Source organism: Colias eurytheme, chromosome 25 (assembly GCF_061535395.1).
Source record: "Colias eurytheme isolate Ceu_HAF_F1 chromosome 25, ilColEury1 Martin Lab GWU primary, whole genome shotgun sequence".
In the NCBI taxonomy this organism is placed as follows: Eukaryota; Metazoa; Arthropoda; class Insecta; order Lepidoptera; family Pieridae; genus Colias; species Colias eurytheme.
Window position 1 is genome coordinate 61,845 of NC_143004.1, and position 17,870 is coordinate 79,714.

A 17,870-nucleotide genomic window follows, 5' to 3' on the forward strand; every position below is an offset into this window, starting at 1 on the left:
TCTACAATTTACTGACGTCAGTAAATGTCAAGAAATTGTTCGTCAGTAACATGTAAAAAATAACCTAAGAAATACTTTTACACAAAACATAATCACATTTACCATTAGATTGAAAGTGTAATCTATTACTCTAGTCATAATTTAAGTATATTACAATTGCGGTAGGTGAATTCTTCAAAATGTACTTACTTTTGTTGAGAATACGTCGTTAGGAAATTGTAACTAAATTTTTTGCACAGCACACTACAGGACTTCTTCCATGTCTGGACGACGAACAAAATGGCGGCGCGTTAATGTGACCTTACTTTTCGTGACATGACCAGTTTTGCCAATGATTAGAGTTAGATTCCTCTTCTTTGTGATACAAGAAGTTGGTTAATTATGTCAATAAATCAGTGTCACGAAATTGTAACGATTGATAGGGACATTTTATAATATGTCATTCTTCGTTTATTTAAGGTAATTTAAATAGTTTAATCTATCAGATATAACACTTCAAACATTGCTTTTTAATTATGATACAAAAAAATAGGAAGTTTCATACAAAAATTCTGATAAAAATATTGGTTTTCATTGTCGTCCACATAGGGGACACTAAAAAAATGTATGGAGCTTTTTTTGTTACTTTATTTTCACATTAAATTTATGTAAGAATTTGAATCGCAATTCTTTTTATCAGAAATGATATGCAGTATGCTTAAGTTTAGTCTGTAAAACGTTAACAATGATTTATTTCAGTCGTAACCATATTTTTTTCGAAGATTTTTTAGGGGGACAAACATTTTGTAGTAATGTACAATTATTTTGAAAACGACTCAATTACTTTAAGTCAATTTGATTAATGTTGTCAATCTTCGTTGCGTATCGTCCTTGCAGAAAAATATGGCCCATTTTATGTCTGATCGCGCGGGGGTGAGGTAAGTTTAATTTTGGCGGGAGGCGGAGAGTGTCCGTTCTGTAGCGTTTAGCTACTATTATGTATTCTGTGGTAGTACTAAAAATTGATAATATGAATATGTATAGGTATGCGTAGGTATGTGAATAGTTTACACCCCAAAATCCAGAAGGCGCATTGTCGCCTGTCACAGTCAAAAAGATTTGCCATATTACCACATATTACCTATGCTTCAAGAGGGCTCTCTATTCTCTATTATACATTATACTCTTTGACTTGCTCTGCTCGACCATTTTGCTATCCTACAATATTTTATTCTGCCGTTTGCGTAGTCACATTTGACAAGTTGACACTTGACAAATGACACTTGACAGTCCGCTGCACGCTTCAAACAAAAGTCAAAACAAGGCGCGTGGTTGGTTTGCGATCTAGCTCTCCGTAGACCGTATGATCGAAGCTTGTAGTGGGTAGTTGGCACCTCTTGTACACCGAGACGTCAAAAGGCTGGTCTGCAGCATCGTCGTGTAAATAATTTAATCTAATTATGAGATAAGCGGGCGCGTCAGTTGTGTGTGTATGAGTGGAGGTCGCGCTGGGCCATGTGAGTCGCTATTGCGTCGCGGCCTTCAGCAGTGTAATCCGGTTAGCGAGCCCATGCGGCCGGTCGGGAGCCTGTGTTGAGCGCGGTGTGTGTGTGTGCAGGTCGCAGAGAGCGGGCAGCTGGCAGCCGAGCGCCGGCCCGCCGTCGACATGAAGCCTCTCGATGACTACAGGAACGGAGATGGTACGTTTATACTTGCCGAAAACTCACTTCTTGTGCATGCTTAATTGTTTTTTTTAACCAATACATCATTTTTCATTATTTAAAATAGGTAGTTAAAGAAGTCACAAATGTCTTTTATTTTTTTTTTTGTAATTAATGACACACTAAATTATATTAGCCGTAATGAACTTCAACTATTATTTAACAGTCTGAGGTAACTATAATTAAACAAAATACCTTTGTTCATTAGGTTTCTCCAACTGATTTGATTGATAATTAAAAAGCTGTTATTTTATGATAAGATAGTATATCTACTTACTTACATCATGCTCTCAAAAAAGGATTACATAAAAATAAATGAGATTTGTATATGCAAGGTCAGGAACACAGGATGGTGGAGCCAAAAGCTGGTAATTAACACAATATGATCTACCGGCAGTGCTCAGCTGCTAAATATTGAAATGCCTTGAAGATATGTATTTATATTATCTTAATTAGTGTACAGTGATACGATATCAGAGAGGTGTGATTACCGTTGCCAGTTTCATTGGATATTGGTCTTTGAGTACAAGTTGTGCATTAGTGAACAACTCAATACTCATAATGAAAAATTAACTTGTGCCTGTGTTTTTATCTATTTGTTTTAAAAGTCATAATCACCAGCATACTGGTATTTTATAAAGTTCATCTTAAAAATATTTAATCTCTATAACAGGTAAACAAACAGTTGATGATGGTTCTGTTTTCAATTGTGTTATAACCTTGTATTCAGGCTATGATAGTCATTTATGTTTTGTCATTTTTGTTTGAAAGCTATTTATCTAAAATTAAAGGTATGTTAAGTAGGTTGTATGTTCAATAGTTTCAGATAGAATTAACATATAATATATGTATACCACACACCACAGACAAAGCCAGGACCCCTACTAACCTATGAAACACTGATATTTCAAACAGTATTAATAATTATTGTTATTAAAACTGTTGCATACCAAAATTTTCTTTATATACCTTTTCACAGATTAACAATTGAAATATAATTTAAAATAAATATATTGCCATGTGTTACTGTCACATCTATCACTCACATGTTATTAATTGTTATGGATATGGTTACTATTGGTAGGGGCCAAACGCACAGAGAAGAAGAAGATTAATGGTTAATGTGTGATTGTTAATAAGACATACAAATTCCTTATTAATGGTTTGTTTATGTTTTATGAAAATGACATGGAAGTTACAATAACATTGCTTAAACTAAAATTGCTGTAGAGTTCACATATAGGTGACTACACAACACTAAGCTGGCAATTTGGTTCTCACATATCATTATTGTTTTGATAACTAGCTTTTCGCCCGCGGCTTCGCCTGCGTTTTCAAAGAAAAACCCGCATAGTTCCTGTTCCCTATGATTTCCAGGATAAAACCTATCCTATGTGTGAATCCAAGTTACCCTTTATATGTGTGCTTAATTTCATTGAAATCGGTTCAGTAGTATTTGTGTGAAAGAGTAACAAACACGCACACATCCTCACAAACTTTCGCATTTATAATATTATAGTAGGATACACATGAAATTTTGATAAGGATTTGCTATATCATAGACATATCTCTTTCTGTATGTATCCCATGTATATTTAATGCAGTTTTATTTCTTCTTAAAAACAAAGGAATATTTCCTTCCTGCAAAATATGGCATCTGCAGCATTTCAAGTTTCATGTCTTAGATTTTCCGTCAAGGCATATTGAATCTTTTAAAATAAATCCATTTTGTGGTCATACTTAATTTACTCTAAAACTGATCACAGGCTGGTAAAGTTCAATTTTAACATTCACCTCATAGAAAATTGGCACAATATGCACAATTGTTTTATGATAATTCCTATTTTCAATTTGCCAGCTAGAATGATGTGCTATGATATTAGAGTATTCTGTTTATACAAACAAACAGTGAGATGTACAATACAAGTGCAGGGCAGGTGGTACCGACTACCGACCGGGGCCGGGTCGGTGCCTGGCGCCGCGTTACACGCTTGCATTGTACATTAACCAACAGCTGCAATCAATGCCGAAATAAATATTCAAGGTTTTCTCTGAAACACTTATAAAAAGTTATAATTGTTGTAATGTTCTTATTTTAGTTTCCATATTCACAAGTAGTGTTAACACCAGGGTTTTAGAAATAACAGAACATGATACATATCTGACATACTGTAATTATACCTATTTCTTTAATATTATTACTTATTTTCAGTCATTGAAATTGTTTTAGGAGTAAGGAAATGCTTTTATTCATAAAATATTTTACTAAGTACCTAATAATCGAATTATCTAACTAAAAAGTTTTTCACTTTGAACAATGAACATACATTGTGAACATGGGATAAAGTGGGCCCGCACCAATGAGCTTGTAACTAGTGAGTGGCGGATTGCAATTAACTATTAAGGCAATTGGGAATCGTCGAAGTCTATCGCATTACGTAGCTACCTACATTACCTCGTGCGCTCCCCGCGCGACTCCTACGCGGGTGACGCGGGGCCGGCCACTTGTCTCTCACGGCTCACCATAAATTCATTCATATAATTCTAGTGGTGCTAGTGCCTAGTAGCGACTGGCGATACGTGAGCCTGATTCTCGTTAATGATATACGTTCACTTGAAAGTTAATAAGTAACATATTCAACCTGGTTCAACTTAGTATATATTTTAGATTATAGTATTATACATTTACTTTTCGCTAGAGAGGAAACAATGTTTACAAAAAATTATAGAAAAGTTGCTTTTTTCGGTTCGAAAAATCTTATTCGATCGGAGCAGATTAACGTAATAGGAAAATGGAAACTCGAATAAATATCATCGATCTATTGCCATGTTTAACAGTGGTAACCCACTCTTCTTTGCTGCGGCGTTCTACAATTGAAAAAGTTTCACTTCACCTGTATCTCAGGATTTCGCAGCAAAATGGCATAAGTGAGACAGTACGAACATTGACACATGCAGTTTTTGTTTCGGTGGGAAGGTTAATTAGTATCGAGTAGTAAAGTGAGACGTGTGTCGCAGTGGGCAGCGGCGCATCGACGGCGTCTCGGTCCGACGACAGCGAGGGCGAGGAGAGCGGCGCCCTGGAGCAGGAGCTGTCGCTGGAGGAGGCGGGCGCGCCCGCGCGCGTGCTGAGCGCGCTCAACGCGCTGCGCAAGGCGCGCCAGCACTTCGACGTGCTGCTGGCGGCGGGCGGCGACGAGGTGCCCGCGCACCGCGCCGTGCTGGCCGCCGTGGCGCCGCCGCTGCTGGCCGCGCTGCCGGCCGCCGGGCCCGTGCACACGCTGCGCCTGGACGCGCACCCCGACGCGCTGCGCGACCTGGTCGAGTTCGCGTACACGGGCCGGCTGCGCGTGCGCGACCCGCCCGCCGCGCGCCGCCTGTACGCCGCCGCGGCCGCGCTGCGCGTGGAGCCGGCGCGCGCGCACCTCGCCGAGCGGCTGCTGCGCCGCGTGTCGCCCGCCGACTGCCTGGCGCTGCGCGCGCTGCCCGACCTGTCGCCCGCGCACCGCGCGCAGCTGGACGCGTACATCGCGCAGCACGTGAGCACCGCGCCGTACGTTGCGAGTGTCCCCGAGCGCGCCGGCCGCTAACGCCCGTTTCTGTGCGCAGTTCGACGAGGTGTGCGCGTCGGGCGCGCTGGCGGCGCTGCCGCTGATCCGCATCGAGCTGCTGCGCGAGACGAGCGCGGAGGGCTGCGAGGAGACGCCGGCCACGCTCGCGGACGCCGCGCTCGCCTGGCTGCGCACCGTTCCCATCACCAGCGATGATGATGTGAGTCTTTGCCTTCAGCCTTGCCCTTCTTCTTTATGATAGCAGTGAAAAACTAATCTAGTCACTTATACTGATGATTTGTGTGGTATGATTGATAGAGGTCAAGAATTAGATGCAATATATATTTTATTTTTTATGTTTATATATACTTATTTATGTCAACTTTTTTCGGAAATAAAGGCTTTATTATTATTATTATAACTAATGCCAGCAGAAATAGTATCCATTTAAGTTTTTCTTAATTATGGCCTGAAAATAAGTTAGCTTGGATAGCTGTACTGCAACTATCCAAGCTATCGAAAGGAAGAAGTGATGTCGGACATACTCTAAAGTTACAATATTAATTCAAAGAATTCAATTAATTAAATTTATATTTATTAGGCCTATTCGCCCTGTAATTTATAGGAGCGTATTTGAGGCCATGGAATCTTTGTTTTGTTTACAGTTAAAATTCATTTATATTACATCAGATATTGTTAGGGCGCTCATCGAGGGTTACAGAATGATGAATGAAAATATTACATACCCGCATACTCGCAAATCAACAGTTTTCTTTTAATAAGTTTATGGTATGATTTCATAGTGAAGAAAGCGTTAAAAAATTATAACTCGAAAACTAGGAAAAATCGGATACCACACATGGGGTTTATTCTGATTGGAAATAAATAAAGAAATATCCAGGTGGAGGAGCTGTGCGCGCGCGTGCACCTGCTGTACGTGGACGCGGGCGGCGCGCTGCGCGACTGCAGCGAGCTGCCCGCCGCGTGCGGCGACGCGCCCGAGCTCGAGGAGTACAAGCGCGAGGCGCGCGAGCGCGGCGCGCGGCGGCGGGTGGGGGAGGGGGGCGGCGGCGACGACTGCGCCGTGGTGGCGGCGCGCGCGGGCGCGGGCGCGGGCGGCGTGACGCGCGCGCTCGTGGCGCTGCGCGGGCGGCTGGCGGCGGCGCGCGTGGGCTGGCGCGCCGCCAGCGCGTCCGACACGCCGCGCGGCGGGCGCCTGGGCGCGCTGGCGGACGGCGCGCCGCCCGAGCCGGCGGGCGGCGCCGCGTGCGCGCGCATGGCGGCGGGCCGCTGCGCGGTGGGCGCGGCGGCGCTGGGCGCGCGCCTGCTGGTGTGCGGCGGGTACGACCGCGCGCGCGCGCTGCGCTCGGCCGAGGCCTACGCGCCGGCGCTGAACCGCTGGGAGCCGCTGCCGGACATGCGGCGGGCGCGCGCGCGCTTCCCGGCGGCGCGCCTGCACGGCAAGCTGTACGTGCTGGGTGGCTCGGACGGCTACACAGACCTCGACTCCGTGGACGTCTTCGACCCGGTGAGTGCTCTGCGATCGCCTCGCCCTCTACGCCTTACTCTTTTACAATATTTTTGGCCTACGGCAAAGCAAAAGGAGAGTTATGATTTTGACGGGCTATATTATTGTATGTATGTATGTTCATCTGTTCCCTCTTAACTTCTAAACTGCTTATGAAAATTCGACAAATGACATATCATTAGAAGCGTCATAATAGGCATGACGACAGTATCCATAAATGATCGAATTAGTGTTTTTAAGGAAATTCTGCAGTCGGCCAATTTGACTGAAACACGCGTGACGTCACGCCTATGTATATATGTTGAGAATACGTATTTTTGTTTATTTTCTATTGTTTCACGTATGCTTTATCGACTCAGAACAGAAATATAATTGCGAATTCACGAATACGTGGTTCGGGTTTCGCCGCGCCAACTTTATACAATCCATAGAAATCTAAATAACAAGACACATAGAAGTGCTGTAATGTCATAATTCGTATGAAAACCGCTGTCGCCAAAATCAACACATTCAAACCGAAAGCTAAACAGTACACACAAGTAAACTATGCCTTTTATTGGACAGCTTGATTTTAGTGAAAACTAACTTAACTATTAAATTAAGCTTTTGAATATGTATCCTAACGCACGAATTTACGGTTTATTTTAGAATAACATCCCTAAGTATATGAGACTTTTTGCTCCAATACGAACAAACGTGATAATAAGAATGGTCGACTGTGTCATTCATTGTTATTTCGATTACTATGGTGACACTCGTAATACTTGTAAAAATTCTATAATTTTAAGGAAAAACGGCATTATTTCTAAAAAAAAATATTTTCCGATGAAATATTAATTCCTTTATAAGTATAATTACAACTTGTGGAAGAATTTCCGCAATGGGAATTGCTGAAACACACCATGTATACACTCATACGTCTCCAGAGCAACTGAACAGTGACGAATGCACTGGTGATGTGAACATCACCTGAGTGGCGACAAGGTCACGCACGCTTACGACTTCTAGTGTCTTGTTATTTAGATTTCTATGATACAATCATTTCTTATTATTTTCGCGCTTGAAACAATTTACTAACACTTTTTTGGGCATTATTTTTATGTGGATTCACACAGCAATACTGCACACCACTTGTAAACTATGTTATTGAACTTTGCAGATCATTTTTAGCAGATCAAAAAAAAATGTGAGTTCTTATCGCGTGCAGTTGACTTCTACAGTTCCTGATACTTTTTAGAAATAGTTCTGGCGTTTTTAACTTAACAAACGACATTTGAAAAAACCCGACCTGGACCCGGCTTAACGTGATGCTAAGACGTAATGCTACAACGTGATGCTACGACGTGATGCTACGACGTGATGCTACGCTGTGATGCTACGGCGTGATGCTACGGCGTAAAGCTACGGCATGTGTTACGGCGTGATGCTACGGCGTGATGCTACGGTGTGATGCTACGTAGTGATGCTACGGCGTGATGCTAGCGCATGATGCTACGGCGTGATGCTATGGCATGATGCTACGGCATGATGCTACGGAGCGATGCTACGGCATGATGCTACGGCATGATGCTACGGCATGATGCTACGGCATGATGCTACGGCATGATGTTACGGCATGATGCTACGGCATGAGCTACGGCATGACGCTACGGCATGATGCTACGGCATGAAGCTATGGCGTGATGCTACGGCGTGATGCTACGGAGCGTTGCTACGGCATGATGCTACGGCATGATGCTACGGCATGATGCTACGGCATGACGCTACGGCATGATGCTACGGCATGGAGCTACGGCGTGATGCTACGGCGTGATGCTACGGCATGATGCTACGGCATGGTGCTACGGCGTGATGAAATTTGGCATAAATAAATTTTCTAGTGTTTCATTTTACGCGAGTATTTCTAAAAAGTATCAGGAACTGTAGAACTCAACTGCACGCGATAAGAACTCACATTTTTTTTTGATCTGCTAAAAATGATCTGCTACGGGAAGTTGGCAGATTATTTTTTCCAATGTCGTTTTTTAAGGTAAAACGCCAGAACTATTTCTAAAAAGTATCAGGAACTGTAGAACTCAACTGCACGCGATAAGAACTCACATTTTTTTTGATCTGCTAAAAATTATCTACTACGGGAAGCTGGCAGATCATTTTTTCAAATGTCGTTTTTTAAGGTAAAACGCCAGAACTATTTCTAAAAAGTATCAGGAACTGTAGTACTCAACTGCACGCGATAAGAACTCACATTTTTTTTTGGTCTGCCAAAAATGATCTGCTAAGTTCACTAACATTTGTAAACTTTGAAATTTGTTTCATATTAATTAAATTTTTTTTTTATTTTCTTCGCTATGCGTACAGATAATTTTACGTATTTACTATAGAGTGACGTTACGCCTACGCCATGACACCTGTGAGCCGTTTTGGCACAGTTAATAAATATTTTTAAAGTGAAACTTTTATTACATCGTCTCAAACTTTTTGGTCTGTGTAGCGCATGTCGCGTGACGGTCGGCTGCCGAGTAGGTATAAAGCAGTATTCGGAGTTATTATCATACAAATACGATAATTTTGTGCCTAAGTTTCACTTTTACCGTGGTTTCATAAAACCACACAACATTTTTTGAAAAAATGGCTTTTAGCTTCATTAAATTTAACCGAAATATGGGGCTTTTCTTGTATCGTAAATGTATACACACGATTTCAAAATCTTTCGTCATGCCTATTGTCCGCTGGTTATACTTGGGCTATATCGACGCCCCCCGCGAATAATCCGGTAATCGTAAAAGTGTAAATGTTCAGGAAAAATAAAAAAAAAACATTTTTCCTTAATAACTCCATTAAACAACAAGTATCAGAGACTTTTAATATCGCATATGGAAGCTAATTTTTTCAGCTATCTGGTTATTTCAATAAAATTTAAGTAGTCCCAAGGGCTTCGTTATAATTTAGCTGGATGCATTTTACTATACTAGTGTAGGTCAAGCTCTGGTCAGTAAGGTCACTTACGATATTGTTCGTGTAAATTTATATTTTCGACGGCAACAGTAAAATCTTGTTGCGCTAATATTCGTGTTATTTGTTTTGTACATTTTTAAAAAATCTATTATTTGGTTATTCGATTGTTTAACAGTAACGTACATTTTATTGTTATAACTATTACTGTTTATTCGAATAGTACTGTTAGTACTGTTTATTCGAATAGTTTAGTTAAGTATTATTTGATGATTATTATAGTATATTTTATGAAATACAGGACATTTTAGTAAATGAAACAAGTTTGGATTGTTTCACAAAACACGATAGTTATTATTGTCATAAAAATTAGACACTGTACTGAAGACATGACTATTACACATGATTACACAATCATGAAAATTACTATGGTCCTAATTACAGTAAAATTTAAGCAGAATCCTCATTTTACAAACGAAGGCATGTTGGCAGAGTCTACTGTGTCCATTTACTTGCAACTACATTAGCAACTTTGTTCAATTCAGCATTCTGAAAATCTCGTTTTATACTTTTTCAGCGCCGTTTTTTGTCGTAGTTGGGTTTAAGTTTTTTTTACTTTTTATTATCTAGCGTTCGATTTTATGCAAGTATTATACATTTAAAAATCTTTAATTTCTAAACAATTTACCTTTACACGTCCGGTTAGTCTTCTATTCATCGTGATGTTCTATTATTGCACGCCTCATAAGCGAAGCGTTGAGGTGGGTACTACTGTCACTTCGCGCAAAACATCTGATTTTTCAAACTTAAAATGTCTTTATGTATCATACATTGCACTTGTAAGATAATACATACACACACATATTAAGAAAAAGCACTATTTTTAACGTTCATGATATTTTTGATGTCATTTTTGTTATTTAAACTAGTTAAAAAACAGTTTAAAAAAGTTCTGTCTTGGACGTCCGTGTGTCTGTATGTGCGGATCCTTTTTCTTGTTAACACGATAGCGACCGAAATACTTTACTAATCGAATCTTTTTTTTTCTCTTACGCTTGAGTATGCTCAGGAATAGAACCCTTTCATTTTTCAGGGTCTGATTCGATGTGGTTTAATTGTTATTAAATAAACAAAAATAATAATTAATAAATATTTATTAAAAAAAATTATGAGGCGTGCACTTTTGGATTTTCCAAATTATATAATAGTTCGCTCCGTTAATTTATTTATATTAATATAGTGTCTGGGGGTCTTCACCTCGGATTAGAGTTATAGTGAATGAATTAATATGATCGATGTGGGATATTGTTTTTTAAACTATAAATTGCAATGTTTACCCATTTTTTTTTTGTGCACTCCATTGTTTCATTGTTTAAACAAATTATTGTGAAAAATTCATGTTTGACCATAGAGGGTGTCCCAAGAAGTAGTGATATACTGAAGCTGGAAGGTAGAGGACACATCCATGTATGTTCTGCGATTTTTCGTATTTTCGGAGTTATGAAGTTTTTTTTTTTCAAATTTTCACCTATCGCCGAGTACGTAGAGATTTTGATTTATGGTGACGTGAATTATAGCGGTAAATGCATGATTTTTTTTGTGTGCTAAGCTGAAAGATAGGCCAATTCGGTATGGTAAAATTTAAATATCGTTAGATCTTTGAATGGAATAAAAATAAGAATTTAATGCCAAGAAAGATAAAATTACCCAGTATGTTCACAACTTCAAGGGCCCGTAAAAAATAAAATCGCATAAAAAAATATCCGTTTGGCTTTTTAAAAACTTACTCTATCTATGAGGTAGCTACCCTGAATATTTCATTTTATTATTCATAAGGCTTCATTCGAAAAATTGAAATCTAAAAGTGGTAAGAGCAAAATTTTAATGCAAACAAAATAAAACCAATTACAAGGTGTTTAATTACAATAAATTTTCAAAATGGCCCCCCCTGTTGCTCACTGCAAGTGCGACATCACCGGAAAAAGTTGTCTTTTAAACGTCTGAATGCCCTTTTATTATTTTAATGGTTCCTTCTGCAACTCTTAATTTCCGGGTTAATTCGTCCAAATTTCTCCCAGCGGCATTCTCTCGAGTAGATGAGGTCTTTGTAGTATCTCCAATCTCCATACAAAAAAATGCCGGCTGAGTCAGATTTCATACATCAACACTTCAACTTTGAATGAATCCATCACGAATTTATTATCGAGATATCCAGAAAAGGATTTCTGGTATAACCGACTTAAGAGACACTTGCAGCAAAATATCATTCGGATTGTTATAATTTGCTGAAAAATTCAATTCACCTCAGTAATGTTGAAAAGAAAATAAATCTAAGAATGGTAGTTGCAGCAATGGAGCAAATATACAAGTACCTACATAGAAGAGAATGATGATTGCCAATTTACCATGCAAGAGTTGAAAAACGTCATCACTACAGAACATATCCCGGTAGAAAAAACTATTAAAAAACGACTAATAGAACGCTTTCACGATGTTATTATCATTTCAACTAAATATTTTATGTAGACAACAATGTAATTGTAATGTATTTAAATAAACAGATTTTGTACTAATAATTTTTTTCTTTTCATTAGTCGTAAATAATTACCTTATATTTTAAATGCACTCAATGGAGTACCTACGTTTAATTTATAATTAAACTGGCCGAGAAATTCCATCGTACATAGCAGTCGTGGCTCCGCTCTCCCCTCCACGTTTTTCTATCTGTTCGAGATCCCTACTGCTATTTTTATACACGGGTATCTTTGAAAAATATTCCTATAATATGTCTACTCGAATAAAAAAAAGAAATACAGTTTAAAGTGAAAATATATGGTCAAACATTAATTTTTCATAACATTTTTTTTTAAACAACGAAACAATGGAGTGCATAAAAAAAATTTGGGTAAACATTGCAATTTATAGTTTAAAAAACAATATCCCACATCGATCATATCAATTCATTCACTATAACTCTAATCCGAGGATATACAGTTTTATACGTTGACCGGGACGGGCACTCTGTGCAGGAGGCGGCGGGCGGGCGCGGCGCGTGGAGCGGCGCGGCGCGGCTGCCCGTGGCGCGCCAGCACGCGGCCGCGGCGGCGGACGAGGCGCGCGGCCTGCTGTACGTGGCGGGCGGCGCGGCCGACGGGCGCCCGCTGCGCGCCGCGCACCGCTACGCGCCCGCCGCCGACGCGTGGAGCGACGCGCCGCCGCTGCGCGCCGCGCGCTCGCAGGCCGCCGCCGCCGTGTGGCGCGACGCGCTGTGGCTGCTCGGCGGCTGCGACGAGTGGCGCTGCCTGGCCGCCACCGAGACGCTGCCGCTGGCCGAGCCCGCCGCCTGGGCGGCCGGCCCGCCGCTGCCCACGGCGCGCCGCTCGGTGGGCGCGGCCGTGTGGCGCGGCGCGCTCGTGGCGGCCGGCGGGTCGGCGGGCGCCGCGTCGCTGCGCGCCACCGAGCTGCTGGAGCCGGGCGCGGCGGGCTGGCGGGCCGGCCCGCCGCTGCGCCGCGCGCGCGCCGCGCCCGCGCTGGCCGAACTGGGCGGCGCGCTGTACGCGGCGGGCGGCTACTCGGGCAAGGACTTCCTGTCGTGCGTCGAGTGCCTGCTGGAGCCGGACGGCGCGTGGACGCAGCTGGTGCCGGCGCGCGACCCGGCCGACCTGGCGCGCCTGCCCGCGCCCCACGCGCCCGAGCGGAGCGAGCGGAGCGAGCAGAGCGGCGAGCAGAGCGAGCAGAGCGGCGAGCAGAGCGAGCAGAGCGGCGAGCAGAGCGCGCCCGTGTGACGCAGCATTACATTCCATTTTACACGATATCGACCACGCTACGAACATTGACCATTTATCTATATTTTCCTCTGTTCTTTTGAATAGTGATGATTGAAAAATGTATCATCAGATGAGCATTTCTCAAGATTATGACGTATTTATATTTTTTATAAAGTCGTTCACTCCTTTTGTACTAGTTGCTGAGCACCAATTCGCCAGTATGTATTTAGAATAATAATCTATAATCCTTCGCTCGAAATTTGTTTAATCTGGCTCGTCTGTATACTATGTATTATAAAATTGAAAAAAAATTATGAAGAAATAAATATACATGTTTTTCTTAGAAAATATATAAATTATTAATGTTGGAGTCGATGAAGTAGATTATTAAATGTTACGACGCTTGGTTGAGCGCGAGGGCCTGTCCTCTCGCAGCGCGCACTTATAATTATATTCTAAATTAAATTTGTCTACCTCAGCCGCTTGTCGGCGCGCGGTGTGTGACGTCACTGCCGCTAGTGTGACGTCACTGCCGATAGTGTGACGTCACTGCCGCTAGTGTGTCGTCACTGCCGCTAGTGTGACGTCACTGCCGCTAGTGTGACGTCACTGCCGCTAGTGTGACGTCACTGCCGCTAGTGTAAACAGTGACGTCACTGCCGGCACACCGCGCGGCGCGGCGCCATGCACCGTGACGTCACGACACAACAAATAAACGACCCTATAGCGCCCGTATTGCTGGCCCCGAGACACAGAATACATAATAGTAGCTAAATACCCGAGCATAAAATTAATGTGTTTTCAAATTTTTATCGACTTGACATATAACTTAATTTTAAGTTTTACATTATATAATTCTATAATTTTATATACAATATAATTCTATATTAAATACCTACATTTGTATTGTGAAAACGTGCATCGGTTGTGGTATCGTTATTGTTTGTCCTTATTACAAGCGACACTTAGGTATATTATGGCATATCACACCATCGGCGGCGACACGGGCGCTAGAGACGCGTCACGCGACACTTGCCTTAACGAGACACCGACTCGCATACACTAGCGGGTCTCGTGGATATTTTAGAGTATCATTTACTGACGTCCGCCGATCCCGCTCGACGGTATACTTTGTACGTTCCATTTTTAATGCATTTTAACATTTTACATAATATTGTATACTTATTACTTGCGTGTCGAATGCGATCCGGACGTTTCGCCGTTCGGCTTATAGTTCGACACACGGAAAGTTTATAGGGTTTTGTACGGTCGGGGTGTTGAAGTATTGTTAGCTATTAACCTAGATTAGTTCGCAGGAGGGGTGAGGCGCCGCGCGGGCCGTGCTGTGCCGTGCGGGCCGTGCTGTGCCGTGCGGGCCGTGCTGTGCCGTGCGGGCCGTGCTGTGCCGTGCGGGCCGTGCTGTGCCGTGCGGGCCGTGCTGTGCCGTGCGGGCCGTGCTGTGCCGTGCGGGCCGTGCTGTGCCGTGCGGGCCGTGCTGTGCCGTGCGGGCCGTGCTGTGCCGTGCGGGCCGTGCTGTGCCGTGCGGGCCGTGCTGTGCCGTGCGGGCCGTGCTGTGCCGTGCGGTTAGGTCGCTCGCGTCGCGCCTCGCCTCGTAGACCCTGCGCGTTTAATATTATTAAGTAATCATTTCCCCGAGGCCCGTCTCGGTAATGTTATAAGAATATTTTGTTCTTTTGTATTAATTTCGTCACAAAAGACACTATTTTAGTTAGGTTACGCGCCCCTTCCCCGCGGCGGCCCCGCGATGTCAGACATTGGGGCTCCCGGGGGCGGCCGCGAGAGCTCTTCCATCTGATATGTTTCCTATTGTTTGTTTTATTGAAATAAAGTTATGTCATCTTTTATGCGTTGATTATTTCATAACCTCCAAACTCATTTGAATTCCCCTCCTTACTTGTACTAATTATAACGATACAATATTTTTACTAATTCCTTTATTAGGTACATGTCCATAATGTAAACTGTTTATCTATTTAGTTAACTATATCGTGCACCTGCCTTACATAAATGTTAGTCGTTCGCAATTGACCATATATAAAGTTCACATGAAAATAAGTAGGCAAATAAATTATTACCTAATAGGGTTTCGAACGTACTTGGTTACAAATGATTAATAGTGGCGTATGTCAGGATTTCTGTAAATCCAGCCACTTAGGAAGTGAAGTGTCCATTTTTCTGTATTCCCGAAGTCGCGGACAGAAATCTAATAATAATTAAAGGAAGAGAAAATCCTTCTGCAGGCTTCTCTCTATACATATAATATAATATTTAATTTTATGTTTAAATACCTAATTTTAGATCTATTAAGGGGAATAGAAGAACTAAACGCGAGTTTTATAATGCTTTAAAGTACATATATGATTAACTGCAGTAAAAAATTCCAGACAAATATATGATATTCTTCAGGAGATATACTTACTAGCTAGATAGTGTGTTGAAAACACAATACAACTTATTTTACTCGATAGAAAAAATCACGAAGGTACCTCTAAAAAAATCTTTTGATGCTTAAAAAATAAAAACCATACTAAACTAAGTACTTGCAATCATTGTTTTTTCAGCAAATAATTCTACAAGCAACATAATGGACCAATGATAACAACAAATGATGATAATATAGTGGACCAATGATGTTGCAATAAATAAAATGAATTATTATTTTAAGTACTAGAATGATAGTGTTTTATTTTTTTAATCCAAATCAAACCAAAAACGTACGCATATTATAAATATGTGCGTGAACGCCTGTGCACTGACAGTACCGGCCGTTGCCTATGCCTGTTGCTAGACGGACGTGTCGCTTGTTTCGCTGATTTTTTTCCACCAGAATTGTTTGTTTTTGTTGTAGAATCCATTTTACTTACTTTAAAACTGATAAATTATTTGTAATTTTCTAAATTTTTGTAAATATTATAACTATATGGGAAATAAAACAAAACCCGTCAAGAGGACTAAAATCTGTCTAAAATCTAAAATCGTGATCTCCATCAACCGTCGTCGATTGTGTTAATTATGTGTGCGCGAGTCACTCAAGTTCAGCCAGCTCTTGTAGTCCTCTTAACGAGCCGGTCAGTCGAGTCTCAGTCAATGATTGTTCCATGTATCGTGCAGGTAATTAGAATTACTTTGTAGTTATGAATTATGATGTATTAACAACACGTTTCACTAACACGTGTATTGCCAACGCATTGCATCGCAACAACTATAAAATATTTTACACAATTAGGTACTTATTGAGTTGCCAACCGCAATGAATATTCGGTGTTTTTAAAATGGTTAATATTACCTTCTACTAATATCAATTTCTTCAGTCCATAACATTGCGCTATCTATGGTATCTAATCAAGTATTAAATGAAAAATGAAAATATATAAGATAATAATTTAGTACCTTAGGTACTTAATTATTATCTCATATTCAGTTTTATTACTGTTTATTGCTTCTTCTTTATTTTTTTTACGACTGCGACTATAGTTGTAGTTTAAAGAGTTTAGTAGTTCTAAATTTAAAACTTATAAAAAAAATGTACTAGTTCAAGCCTATTACCCTGAGTATACAGGGTCTAATCGTTAAGTGTGTACAAGCGATTATTCCGTAACAATTGCAGATATCAAAAAACTTTAACCTGATATCGAAAGTACTTAACCTAATGAGTAAAATGGCCATAATAAATTTTTAAAAATAAATGAGAAAAATGCAAAAATGTTACATTAAACGCTCCCATACATTTTATTTCCCATACATTTTGTATTCATAGCAGATTTTCGAAGTGATGTCCTGATTGTGTAATACAATAAGGAGCTCTATTTACAGTTTCTAAATGAACTTCCCTTCAAATTTGCGAAGTAATTAAAGCAGTACTTAAACTAAAAAGAAGAAAGAAAAAGCTAAAATCTTTCATATTAAATGTACATGGGATATTCGTATCTCATACTAAATGTATGGGAGGGTTTCAAGTAAATTTTTTAGATATTTCTCGTTTTATTTTTAAAAATTTATTATGGCCATTTTACTCATTAGGTTAAGTACTTTCGATATCAGTTTAAAAGTTTTTGATATCTGCAATAGTTACGGAATAATCGCTTGTGCACACTTAACGATTACACCCTGTATAATATGTCTATGAGTCAGTCAGTCTTAAAAAATGCGAATTTTGGATATTAATATACACGCAACTGTTTAATCTGTATTTATGAAATTAACCCCAAAATAAGACCCATAAACAAGAACCTTATCTTGTTTATGGGTCTTGGGGTGCTCTTTATATGTACCAAATTTGGTTTGTTTAAGTTAAATAGTTTTCGAGTTATAAGGGGGTGAAAAGTGGCTCCTAATGGTTCGTGTAAAATTA

The 17,870-nt window shown here is 40.9% G+C and overlaps 2 protein-coding genes across 4 annotated transcripts; both read left to right on the top strand.

The window, feature by feature from the left end:
- Positions 1 to 1,263: 1,263 nt before the first annotated feature.
- LOC149897379 (influenza virus NS1A-binding protein homolog) lies at positions 1,264 to 13,798 on the top strand. Of its 3 annotated transcripts, none has more exons than XM_090116449.1 (6): positions 1,264 to 1,496; positions 1,598 to 1,679; positions 4,719 to 5,239; positions 5,310 to 5,471; positions 6,153 to 6,779; positions 12,761 to 13,798. In XM_090116449.1, the coding sequence occupies exons 2-6, from the start codon at positions 1,646 to 1,648 to the stop codon at positions 13,514 to 13,516; spliced, it is 2,100 nt and encodes a 699-aa protein (XP_089972575.1). In that variant the 5' UTR covers positions 1,264 to 1,496; positions 1,598 to 1,645; the 3' UTR covers positions 13,517 to 13,798. The 3 variants fall into 3 exon arrangements, with proteins under 3 accessions (XP_089972575.1, XP_089972574.1, XP_089972576.1); XM_090116448.1 differs by having other exon boundaries at positions 1,266 to 1,419; XM_090116450.1 differs by lacking the exons at positions 1,264 to 1,496; positions 1,598 to 1,679 and adding an exon at positions 1,803 to 4,320.
- Positions 13,799 to 14,474: 676 nt separating this feature from the next.
- On the top strand, positions 14,475 to 15,361 carry LOC149897380 (uncharacterized). Its single transcript, XM_090116499.1, has 2 exons — positions 14,475 to 14,518; positions 14,803 to 15,361. Exons 1-2 carry the CDS (start codon positions 14,475 to 14,477, stop codon positions 15,140 to 15,142), a joined length of 384 nt encoding a protein of 127 aa, XP_089972625.1. The 3' UTR covers positions 15,143 to 15,361.
- The last annotated feature ends 2,509 nt before the right edge of the window (positions 15,362 to 17,870 follow it).